The following is a 12,565-nucleotide window of genomic DNA, read 5'->3' on the forward strand; positions in this document are numbered from 1 at the left end:
ACTCCAAGAGATGTACACACTGCCAGCACGGCTCAGGCGCATCCCTCCTGAGAGGAACGAAAGGGGAGAGTAGGAGGGCTAAGGGTTAGAGTTAATCTCCCAATTTCCCACTATGTTAAAGGTAACTATCCCAAATGTCTTCCAATGCTTCCCTACTGGCCCACAGTCTGTAAAGGACCCTTTATAAAAAAGGTAGCATCTCATTTGGGGGCTGTGGTGTTCCTGTCTCAAGACTCTCAAATGGACATTTTCATTCATTTAGAGCATCACTGAGCTCCCCCGCTGGTACCAGGAACTGCGCTTGGTGCAGGAGCACCTGTGAATGAGACACAGCCCTGTCTGGGAGCGGAGATGCCGAGTAAAGAATAAGCTAGGACAGGGACTTCCCTGGTGGTGCAGTGGTTAAGAATCCACCTGCTGATGCAGGGGACACGGGTTCGAGCCCTGGTCCGGGAAGATCCCACATGCCGCGGAGCAACTAAGCCCGTGCGCCACAGCTACTGAGCCTGTGCTCTAGAGCCCGCGAGCCACAAGTACTGAGTCCGTGTGCCACAACTACTGAGACTGCACTCTAGAGCCCACGAGCCATGACTACTGAGCCCATGTGCCACAGCTACTGAAGCCCGCGCGCCTAGAGCCCGTGCTCTGCAACAACAGGAGCCACTGCGATGAGAAGCCCATGCACCGCGACGCAGAGTCGTAGCCAAAAATAAATAAATGAATTAAAAAATATATACAAAAAGAAAGAATAAGCTAGGACACAAAGTTGGCAAGAAGAAGGAAAAGAAGAGGGTTTGGGCAGAGTTGGGTTCCACTCGACTCTGTTGCCATCTGTGTGACTGGGAGCAAGTTATTAACCTATTTGAGTCCAGATCTTCTCATTGCAAACTCTGGCTCCTGAAAATTCCCCACTTGGGATGCTGGGAAGAGCAGAGATCAGCAGGTAAGGCACTTAGCGAGGGTCTGGTAAGGAGCCTCCCCAGCTTCGTGACCCTGAGCTGTGGATGGGCAGGTGAAGCTGCATACCATTCTTCCGGGCTTGCAGGTGAACCATGGCCTTCTGTTGTGTGCTGAGCATGGAGAGATGAGGACTGTGATGGGGGAGGAGAGTGGGAAGGGCATTCTCAGCAGCGGGGGAACATACGATGTGAGGATAGAGCCATGTTGATCGATGGAGGGCAGCTAGTCTGCTTGGGCTGGACCATGGGGTGGGAAGAGACCGGGGGGTGAAAGGTAGACTGGCACTCTGAACCCCGTAATCAAGTCTCCAGACCCCGGAGTTTCAGCAGGATTTCATTTCCCCAGCAAAACCCTGAGGAGGCAGAGAGACCTAGCACGTCCAATCACATGTCCCCTCAGAGCCTTCCCCTCTCTCAAACACCTAGAGAAATCTTAACAAACCCCAGGGCTTACTCTCCTCTCTCTCCCCCAGCCTGAGTCAGTAATCAGTACAGTGATAACAGCCTCAACTACCGATCACCGGACACGTGCCTTGAGCTGGGTGCTGTGCTATGTACTTTGCTTACTTAACTCCATCTTTTCTAACCACAATTCCTCCAGATTAAGTACTACTATAACGCTCATTCTACAGATGAGGAAACAGCTCCAAGAGGAGACAAGAAGTAAGCTACCCATGGCCACCTAGCTGGCCAGTGGTGGATCCGGGACCAGAGGACAGCCGGATGTGTGTATTCTAGGTCCTGGGCATTTCTCCACCACACCACGCTGTCTCTCTGACCTCTTCCCGCTCTCAAGCCTCCTGCGGGAGGGAGCTCCTAACTCAGTCTCTGTTTTGTTTTGTGTCTGCTGTCTTAATTGCAATATTGCCTACACTGAGTTGCTGTCTTTTATGGTTTTATGGTCCCAACAGAGGCAGCATCAGAGTGGAGTGGAAAGACCACAGGACTTGTAGGAAGATGGGAGTGGGTTAGAATTCCAGCTTCACCATCACCAGTCTGTCATTCATCACTCCCTGACCTGGATTCCTCATCTCAGGACACACCCATTCCCAGCTCACAGGATGCATGTAGAGTCCCAGGAGATGCAGGGGTCATAAGCTCAAAGGCTTTAAGGGGGGGTACCTTAAAGAAATGACAGATGCTGGGAATTCCCTGGCGGTCCAGTGGTTAGGACTCGGTGCTTTCACTGCGTGGGCCGGGGTTCAGTCTCTGGTTGGGGAACTAAGATCCTGCAAGGTGCGGCATGGCGTGATCCCCACCCCCGACCGGGACAAACAATGACAGGTGCTAATGGGGGTCAGACAGCAGGGAGTGGTGGAAACCTGGGCAGTGCTTGCCCCCTGTTGGTGCCCAAACCCATGCCGTTTCAAACAAGGGGCCAGCCAAACAAAAATTCTGGCTCGAGAGCCACTGGTTTGAGATCTCTAATGCTTAAGCTTTACAAACTTGGAGGTGCAGAGAAATACAAACTTGGAGGTGCAGAGAAATATAATGGCTTATATTTATTATTGAAAATAAGTTGTCTATTATGTGCCGGGGACTGAATTTTGTATAATTTGTTGAAGAATCTGAGGGACTTGCAGGCAGGTCCTCTGCCCGCCTGCCTGCTTTTCTTTCACAAACGATGAATCACCTCCAACTTGTGGGACCCGTGTGAGGTGCAGAACACCCAGGGCTGAATCAGACACAGACACACGGTCCCCGCCCTCAAGAAGCTCTCAGTCTAGTGGGGAAGACAGGCAAATAGAGATTCTTCTACTGTCATGGGCTAAGTGCTGTGAGGCTTGTGGGAGCACAGAGGAGGGACATCTCACACAGACAGGATGGAGGGAGGCCGGGGGGCGGGGAGGGAGGGGTTGGTCAGGGAAGGCTGCCTAGAACAACGGTCCTGACCCTTAAGAAGGCTGTGAAATCAATTTAGTGCATAGCAACCATCATTTTAAAAAACAGAATAGAAAATATGGACTTCTCTGGGTGTCCAGTGGTTGAGTCTCCACGGTTCCAATGCAGGGGGTGCGGGTTCGATCCCTGGTTAGGGAACTAAGATCCCACATGCTGCATGTAATACAAAAAAAAAAAACTGAATAGAAACTATCATAGCACATCTCCTGTAAGAATACATATGTGAGTGTGAGTCTGTGTGTGTTCTGGGTCATGATGTAAATCATTCCTGATACGAGCCAAGGTCCAACGGTTTGAGAGCCACAGTGTGAGAGGATTCTTGCCTGCCCTGCTCCCCAAAGCCTAGCGCACTGCAGGCACTCAGAGGCTTCTGGATGAGCGGACGGATGGATTTCAACTCTCGCAATGATCCGGCAGTACGTACTGTCCTTTCCAGTTAAGAAAGGCACACTTGGAAACCCAAGTCTAGCAACCTGGATCTGTCAAGCGTGCTCACAGCCTAGCAATTTGTAGCTTAGCCGTCCAGGGCTTTCTCTCTGCCCAGGGGGAAAGGAAGCCAGCCCAAGGTGGGTGAGGGGCCGAGGCAGTTCCGAGCGAAAGGCGACCCTTCTGCTGGTGCCCCAGCCTGTGACCGCCTATAAAGCAGCATTCCCGGCTCTGACCCACCCAGGTGGCACGTGCCTCATAATAGCAGTGGCTTAGGCCACTGTGTTTACTCTGGGATGGCCTCAGTCACCCGCCTCAGGCCCACGCGGCCAGCAGTCCTGAGCCTCCAGGATGCCGACAGGAAGCACCGTTTACGGGGCAGATTGGGATGCAGGGGAGAAAGGGCCCCGGGGGAAAACAGAAGATGGACAGAAGGCCACATCAGTCCCTGGCAGGGTGAGATGAGTCAAGGGTAATGACGAGGTGGCTACTAACAGAGACCCCTTTTTAGTGGTTTTCAGGACACTCCGAACTTGATCTGCCCTATAGTATCAGGACCAAAATACCCTTCCTCCTCCATCATAGGCTCTTAAGGTTAGAAGTGGCCTAGAAATCATCCAGTTCAACCGTCTCATTTTGCAGATGGAGAGAAAGGGGCCCAGAGAGGGAAGGCACTGGCCCAGGGCCAGCCAGCAGGCAGCCTGGAACCTGGGGACCGTGGCCCTTCAGCTGCCCCTCTCTTGCCATCTTGCTGGAAGGATCTCCCATTTCCTATCCTGTGGCCTCTTTTCTAATGTAACAAGAGAAATCTTTCTAATGGACAAATCAGTTACTATTCCACTCGCCTAAAACCCTCCCTTACTCCCCCACGGCCCTCAGGTGAACAGGCACCTGTGATCTTTCCTCCGGCCCTCTTGGGCCTCCTCTCCTGCTTTTTCCCCTGACGTATTGGTGTCTCACGCTCCTGAGCGACCTGTAGCCTCTTAGATGTGCAGCGCTCTCCCCCATCTCTAATCCTTTGCACATCCTGTTCCCTCTGCCTTTAACACTCTTCCCAACCCTGATGCACTTGCCTGCCCTGATTTAGGTTTCACATTAGATCTTGCTTTTCCCAGAAAACCTCCCTGGCCTGCTGGCCACCAGGCTTTGGGATCCGCACGAGGTTCTTCTGCAGCAACTCTGAACTGTCACGATCCATTTCACTGTCACTTTCTCTTGCTGCCTGAGAGCCCCTAGGATGCCACTGTCACCTTCATGCCTAACACAGAGCCCGACCCATAGCAACCGGTCAATAAATATTTGTTGCCCAAACAATAATCAGTGTCTGCCCTTCTAAGAATGGCCTTCCCTTCCCCGATGCAGTTTTTTAAAAGACTTAATTTTTTAGAGCAGTTTTAGGTTCACAATAAAATTGAGAGGCAGGTACAGAGATTGCCCATATATTCCCTGCCCCACACAAGCACGGTCTCCCCCATTATGAACATCTCCCACCAGATGGTACATTTGTTACCATTAATGAACCTACATGGACACGTCATAATCGCCCAAAGTCCTTAGTTGACATTAGGGTTCACTCTTCGTGTTGTATATTCTATGGGTTTGGACAGACGTATAATAACATGTATCCGTCATCATAGTAACATCTATAGTATTTTCACTGCCCTAGAATCCTCTGTGCATCCCCAAGATGCATTTTAAAGTTTATCATCAAGCATGGCTTTTGCCCACAGGATTCTGGGAACCACAATTTCTGATTCCCCAGTCACACCATGCATATTCATGCCTCTGTGTCTTTGCCCATGCTGTTCCCTGTGCCTGGAATGCCCTTACCCAACGAGCCTGTTTATGAAACCCCTACTCATCCTTTAAGACCCATCACTTAGGGAATTCCCTGGTGGTCCAGTGGTTAGGACTCTGCACGTCCACTGCAGGGGGCACGGGTTTGAACCCTAGTCGGGGAACTAAGATCCCACATGCCATGTGGCGCGGCCAAAAAAAAGACCTATCATTTCTGGGACCTTTTTCCTGACTGACACCCTCCACCCCGGACGGGTGATCAATTCCCCCTCCCCATGCCCCCCCTCCCATTCTCCAGGGCTTCCCCCCACCAGGGCCCACATCACATGATATTGTGATTATATTTTTCTGTATCTGTCTTCTTCACTAGTCTGTGAACCTGCACAGGACCAGCATGTCCTCTCAGTGAGGCAAGACTGGAATACAATTCAAATGTAGAAAACTGAAAATGCCTCAGTTGTATTGTACAACAACTGAAGAAAGATTATGCTAACACAGAATTCCCCGAAACACTAGTGCCATAAAAATTCTCCCTGCTGCCCCATCTCCCAACTAATTTTATGGTCAAATAATTTTAGGAAATGATGTAACTATATCTCTCTGGTAGAGATTCACAGTCCACACTCATTCCTTAATTTATTTTTTTCATATACAGCTAATAAGCGCCTAATACGTGCCTGGGTCTGTGCTTGCTGCTGGAGCTACAGCAGTGTCCCTGTTTTTAAGAAAAAGTTTTGCTTCCTTTCTCCTGTAACTTTGAACTTTACTGGTTCAGAGGCCTTAGTTCTCAAGGAGAAATGGTCCCACCAAGTGATACAACAATGGTTCGATTGAACTGGAAGTGGAAACAGCCACCTAGCCATTTTCGCACCTTATGCCACTGAAACAACAGGCAAAGTAGGGGAATACATTGCTGACTGGAGTGAGGGATCTCGACTGCCAGGTGGAAATTGGGTTGCTGTTACTGGGGAAGGGAGACGCTGTATGGAACCCAAGGGGGTTCTCTAGGGCACTTCTTAGTACTTCCACTGCCAATAGTAAAAATGAATGCAAAACTAAACCAACCAACGAAACAACCAAAAAAGGCAGGACCAGTAAGGATTCAGACCCCTCAAGAATGAAGGTTTGGGTCGCCCTACCTGTCAAAAAACCAGACCAACTGAAATGTGAGCAGAAAGCAAATGGAACATGGAATTTATAATAGAAAAAGGAATTTATAAGTATTAACTACAGCCTCACGACCAGTTATAGAAAGAGGACTGTATCAATGATACAGTGTTTCTTCCTTGCTTGTATGTTTATGTATAACGGTACCTATATCATTTATCTATCTACATATTTGCTTTTATTAACTAATTCTTTTTCTCTTCTTTCCTCTTTTCCCCTTAATATTTTATAGGAAGATTCTTGGCAGTGGCGTGGAGGTTGTAGATTAGGCAGGACTGTCAAGGGATAATATCACTCAAAGATGGATGCGACGTCTACTGGGTTTAAGGTCTCGCCTCTCCGAGGAGGTGGTGAGAGCATCTTTGTATTAGTAGGAAGGATAGTTGCAACTTGTAATACAAAAGAGCATAAATGCGTTATCTCTGCAGCAGAGAAGAGTGTGTTTGGATGCTGAGCAGCAAAAAGCAGTTGATGGGGCCAGTTATGAAGCTACTGACTCTCAACTCCAAACCCACCTTTCTGTACTCTGCTTGGCGATGCTGGGACTGGGACCACGTGGAGGACACTTCTCCTTTGCCAGCTGGCCTCCAGTCAGGTGCTTCAAGGCAGACAGAGGGGGAGGGGACACGCTCCTTCCTGTTTTGCTTGCTGCTCTGGTCGGTGTCTCAGCAGTGGCCTTTCACTTCCAGTTTCCAGCTTTCCCCACACTCCTAGAACCAGCGTCATCGTGCTCTCTCTCCAGAGGCCCTCCTGGGCAGTGCCCCCTCCTCACAAGTCTGGGATGCAGCTCCTGGTTGCGGGGGCCTCTATCAATCTACATTCTAATAACCCAATCTCTTGCTTCCCCCCCGCCCCAGTTTTGAGGTGGTAGTTGCTTCCTGCAGTTACTTTCTCTGTCACCTCAATGTCTTCCTTTTGATTTTTCAGCTCTCCAATACTTACTTAACCAATTTCCTGATATTAAATTCTTTGTTTTTCTGACTGGACACTGGACAGGTACAAGTGGAGACAAGACAGAGTCCCTGCTCTCAGGGACCTTACCATTTAGTGGGAGAGGCAGACAGTAAGCAATTCATTACACAAGTGAGTATTTAATTACAGTTGAAAAAGTGCTGGGAAGGAAAACTACAAAGTATACCAGCACCTAAAAGGTCCTGAGAAGCCCTTCAGTAAGTAAAACTGTTTAGTATTACTAACTCAGTATCTCCTTAGTTGATTTGATCAAGAAACTTCATGGGAGCCTATTTATATCCAGCAGAATTAGTGTTCTATATGGTACATTCTGTTAATGGAAGATGAGAAGTCAGAGAAAAGTGCCAAGGACTTGGAATACAAGCATTTGCCATGTCCCCCCAGCAGCACCCAGTGGGCGAGGGGTATCTCAGCTCCAGGATTCAGCCACGACATCAGCTGACGATTCCCTTTGCGCTTATTCCAGCACCACAAGGCAACTTTCTGATCATCATTGAATTACTGAGTAAATTTCCCTACAGGGAGTGGAAACCCTCAGCAGCCAACCCAGGCCTTCTGGTCTACCTGGCAGTTTCTTTCTCATTACACAGTAGGGTTTCTTGACCTGGGTCTCTAGGGGAACCATCAACCCCTTAAGACTATATGCAAAATGCATATGTGTGTGTGTGTGTATGTGTGTGTGTGTGTGTGTGTGTGTACACATATATATTTGTGTGTGTGTGTACACATATATATTTGTGTGTGTGCATATGTGGGAATTTTCCTACGAAGAGGGTCTATAGTTTTGGTTATTCCTAGTGGGACTATGGCTGTAGAAGAGAGAAGGGTTAGGAATCACGGTGTTAAAGGAAAATGTTCTTGTTCTTATTTGTACATTGACCTCTTGCAAGTTTGGTCACTGTAAGTCAGTCCTTCTCAGTCTGATCAGCTTGTGTTCAGTCACCAAACTGAGGTTCTGGATCTTCCAAGGTACTCCCCAGGCTGAGGGACCAGCAGTCATCTTGGACCACATGGCATCACTCACTTTCCAGGCCTTTACCTGTGCTGGTTCCTCTGGCTGAAAAATCTGTCCCCACACCTTAGGGTCAACTCCGCATCATTTTTTGGGTCTCAGGTTAGCTATTTCCTTCTTGAATCCTTCTCGGAATTTCCAGTTCTGGATTAGATAGCACTTCTTTGTGTTCCCACAGCATCACTCCCACCTCTCTGGGACCCCATTCCCATCTCCACTACCCCCCACCACCATTTAGGGCCATGTTTTTCCCTTTCATTATGCTTATTCCATGATGCAATTAACCGTTCATAGTACTTGTCTGCTATTTGCCAAACATAAGCTCCACGAGGAAGGGGTTCGTGGCTAGCTTTGGTGCCCAGACCAAGCAGAGCGTCTAGCATACAGCAGGCACTTACTAGCTGCAGGGAAGCATGCAAAGATAAGTACTTGAATCCTTTCCATGCTACACTTATGTGCTGTCACAGTTAGACCATTAACGTCCTCTGCCCTACTCTGTGACCATGTATAGACTTGTCAGCCATGAGAATTCCAAAGAGTGAAACATTCAGACAATCAATTTTTGGACAATCAATGATTGGCAAAAGCTTCTTTCTGGCTAAATGCATGCATGTGTGTGCACACGTGTGCACAGACCTACATGTGATCAGACGAGACTGGGCACGTTCAGGGTGGTATGGCCATAGACCAAACCTACGTGTGATGAGAGAAGAGAAAACATGTGCCACATACCTGCATTTCTCAGAAAGCGATTCTTATAGTCCTTGACAATCCTCGTGGTTGGGTTATAGAAGCCATCTCCGCAGTCATAACAGCCTGGAGGGATTTTTCTGGGCGGGTCCATATTGGTGAGTCGAGAGATGCCTTGAAAGGATATCATGGATCATTAACTCACCACCAAGGCCAAACCCAGTCCCAACCTAAAGTCCACTTTTGGCTGGTTGCTCATGTGACAATCCGGCCCCATTTCTAGACCACACACTCCCTATCAGGGTACACAGCAAAAGCACCACAAACAGGGCCCCGGAGGAACTTTCTGAAAATGGCTCCATGAGTAGGTTCTGGGAAACTAAGTTGCCTGCATTCCTTGGCTCGTGGCCATGCATCCCTCTGACCTTCACTTCCATCATCACATCTCCTCTCCCTCTGCTTTTATCATCACCTCGTCTTCTCTCACTCTGACCCTCTTGCCTCCCTCTTATAAGGACCCCTGTGATTACACTGGGCCCACCTAGATAATCCAGGATAATCTCCCCACTTCAGGGTCCTTGACTTAATCACATCTGCAAAGTCCCTTTTGCCATGTAAAGTTAACACATTCATAGGTTCAATGATTAGACATGGACAGCCCCCTATCTTCTTCCCTTGACCCCATCCTCTATTTCTAGGGACACCATGAAGAGGGCACAGGTTCTGGAATCAGAGAGACCCTGAGGATGTGTCAGAGTCGGCCACATAGCTAGAAAGGCATGTCTGGGAGAGGAATGGCATTCAAGGTGTGAGCAAAGGCCACAAGATATGAGCCTTCATGCCTCGCTCAGGAAGCCTTGTGGAACAGGGTGTGTGTAAGGAAAACAGCAGGAAAGAAACGGGTCACGTGGGCAAGGATCAGGTGATGAAGAACCCTGACCCAAACTACCAAAACAGCTGCCAGGCATTGTGCTAAGTGCTTGACTCCTACTATTTCGCTTACTCCTCATAGCAACCCTGTGGTCCCATTTTACAGATAAGAAAACTGAGGCTCAGAGAGGTCAAATAACTTGCCCAAGGTTAGATACTGAGCTCTGTAGCCTATACGTTAAGCTGCTGATATCAGGGGAGGCGAGGGTCTGGGCACCGCCTCCCAGAACCGGGGACATTGGAACCACCAGGAGTCGGTGTACCTTGAAGGTCATAACCCCTGTGTGTTGTCTCTCTTGGACGCTGAGGCCTGAGGAAAGGAGATAAGGTTGGAATAAGTAACTTCTCGGTTTCCTTCTACGAGTGGGTCTGTAATTCCCTGTCCTCTGGACTGAGGGCTGGATGCCTGCCGAGCGCAGCACACACTCACAGCTCAGGGTCCCGCACACAGCGGGGCTCTGAGGTTGGCTGACGATGATAAGCAGGTACACTATCGGCTGGTGGTTACACTCCACGCCAAGCGCTTTACAGCCAGTTCTCTCCCCGAAGCCTCCTGCCAAAGCCCATCTCATGGATGCCTTGCCCCGGCCCTAACAATGCCTGCTGCCGAGGCGGAGAGGGGGCTTTTGGAGAGGTGAGCAGAGTGCCGAGGGACTTGGGAAGGAAGTGCCGCTGGAGGAGAAGGCGTGGCCGCGGGAAGGGTGTGCGCTGCCTCACTCAGCTTTGGCAAAACCTAAGCCTTGTGAGAGTTGAGGGCCTGAGGCCAGGAGCTCTTTGCCTGCAGGCCTCAGCTGGGGTGAAGAGCTCATGACAACGTCATCGCTAAGCCAGGGGGAGCCATTTACAAGGTTCTCCCGTGGCATCCAGACTGGCAGCTATGTGAAGGCAGAGACTGTGTCCTCGAAGCTCTCGGTCCCCCAGGGCCCAGCCAATGTCTGCCACAGAGCAGGTGCTCAGGGAACGTCTGTGAACAGCATTGCTGTAACTACCCAGAGTGCACCCTTCACCTCCTACTGTGACGTCAATATCATTGTCCCTGTTTGATAATAACTCTTTATCGAGCACCTCCTACGTGCCAGGCAATGTGCTAAGCACTGGGGACACACAGAGCCTTTGCTTTCGAGGAGCTCACAGTCAGCTCCTCGTGAGAGACACTCATGACAGAGCTGTGATTTCTCACGGGGAGCACTTGCCTAGTCTGGGAATTCAGGGAAGGGTCCCAGGAAAGGGGCATTAAGCTAAGACCTGAAGGGTGGGAAGGAGTTATTTGGGTGAAGTGAGAGGGTTAGAGCATTCCAGGCAGAGGGAAAGGCAAGAGCATGGTCTCTTGGAGGAGCAGAGAGAACATCCGAGAAGGGTAGGGAGCGAGGGATGAGGCTGGGGACCTCGCAAGAGCCAGAGCACGCTGGTCATTCTAAGAGTGTGGAACCTCATCTTCAGGGTAGCGGGGCAGCACTGGAGGGCTGGTGGCAATCAGATTCACGGTTTTCAAAGATGAAAGTGACCACAGAGTGGAGAATGGCCCAGAGGGGGTCAAGCGTGGATCTTAGGAGATCAGGTAAAGAAGGGCAGAGGATGGAGGTCTGGAATAGGGCAGCGGCAGAGAGGATGAAGAAACTCAACTTGGCACATGGCGGTGCTTGGTAAATATTTGTTTAATGAACAAATGGATATACTTTAGAGGCAGAATCCGTAGGACTAGGTGATGGATTGCACACGGAGGTATGAGGAGGCGGGATTAGGCTTATCTCGGCTGGGGGTGGGGGGGAGTGACAGTCTCTGGGGGAGCAATCCTTGGGGGAGAGGGGGCTGGTGAGGAAGGTAATGAACTCAGTGCAGATTGAGGGACAACCAAACGTAGGTGTTGGGGAAGCTGGATGCAGGAATCTGAGACTCAGGGATTTTGATTTCAATTTGATTTCAATTAAATGAAGGCTTAAAAGTGAAATCACCTTGTAGGGAGAAGGCACAGAATGATGACAGAAGAGGGTCTAAGCCAGAGAGCCATGGGGAACCCCAAAATTAATAACCAAGGGGAGGAGAAGCTGCAAAGGAGACGGGATAGAAAGAAAGTGGGAGAGTGAGGTGTCAGGAAAGCAAAGGGAGAGAAGGAGTCTCACCTGGTCAGCTCTCCGATCCAGGTCACAAAGCCAGGCTTTGCACTGACTGACTCCGACCCTGAGCGCCTTCTGGAGGCTTCTGTCCTCAGGGAGGTTGAGCTGCCCAGGCTCATCCAGCTACTGAGTGGGAATGCTAGGACTCCAACCCTGACCTTCCAGCTCTCTGCTCTGTCAACTACACCACATTATCTCATGGTAGGATTTTTTTTTTTTTTTTTTACAGTTTGCAACATCATTTTCCCACATTTGGATATGTCGTCTGGGCTGTGCCGAAATCTAGCCTTTTGAGGTTCAGCTGACCTCACCCGAGTCTCAGAAACACAGGATGAGCCCCTTAAGCTGCTAGAATCCAGACTCTAGCCCCGCTGTCGCCCTCTGTGACGGAACTCGATTTTTGCAGGGATATAGCGTGAGGCAGGGGACCTCAGAGAGGAAGACATGGGCTCCCATGGGAGCTCTGCCGCTGGAAACATGTTTGGACTACGTGGACTCAGCTTCCTCCTCTGTGACATGGAAGGACTAGGAAGGCAGACATGGCAGGGCCATCTGGAGATTCTACGAGACAGGGATTATAGAGGGCCTCACCCGGC

The 12,565-nt window shown here is 49.8% G+C and overlaps 1 protein-coding gene across 1 annotated transcript in view; it reads right to left on the bottom strand.

Annotated features, from left to right (window-relative positions):
* MORN5 (MORN repeat containing 5) overlaps positions 1-12,565 on the bottom strand; it is a 33,421-nt gene that overhangs the window by 14,805 nt on the left and 6,051 nt on the right. Inside the window, exon 4 of the mRNA XM_060154430.1 lies at positions 8,968-9,099. Coding sequence (XP_060010413.1) covers positions 8,968-9,099 — 132 coding nt within the window. The remainder of the gene's footprint in view (positions 1-8,967; positions 9,100-12,565) is intronic.

The sequence above is a fragment of the Lagenorhynchus albirostris genome, chromosome 7 (assembly GCF_949774975.1).
Source record: "Lagenorhynchus albirostris chromosome 7, mLagAlb1.1, whole genome shotgun sequence".
NCBI lineage: Eukaryota > Metazoa > Chordata > Mammalia > Artiodactyla > Delphinidae > Lagenorhynchus > Lagenorhynchus albirostris.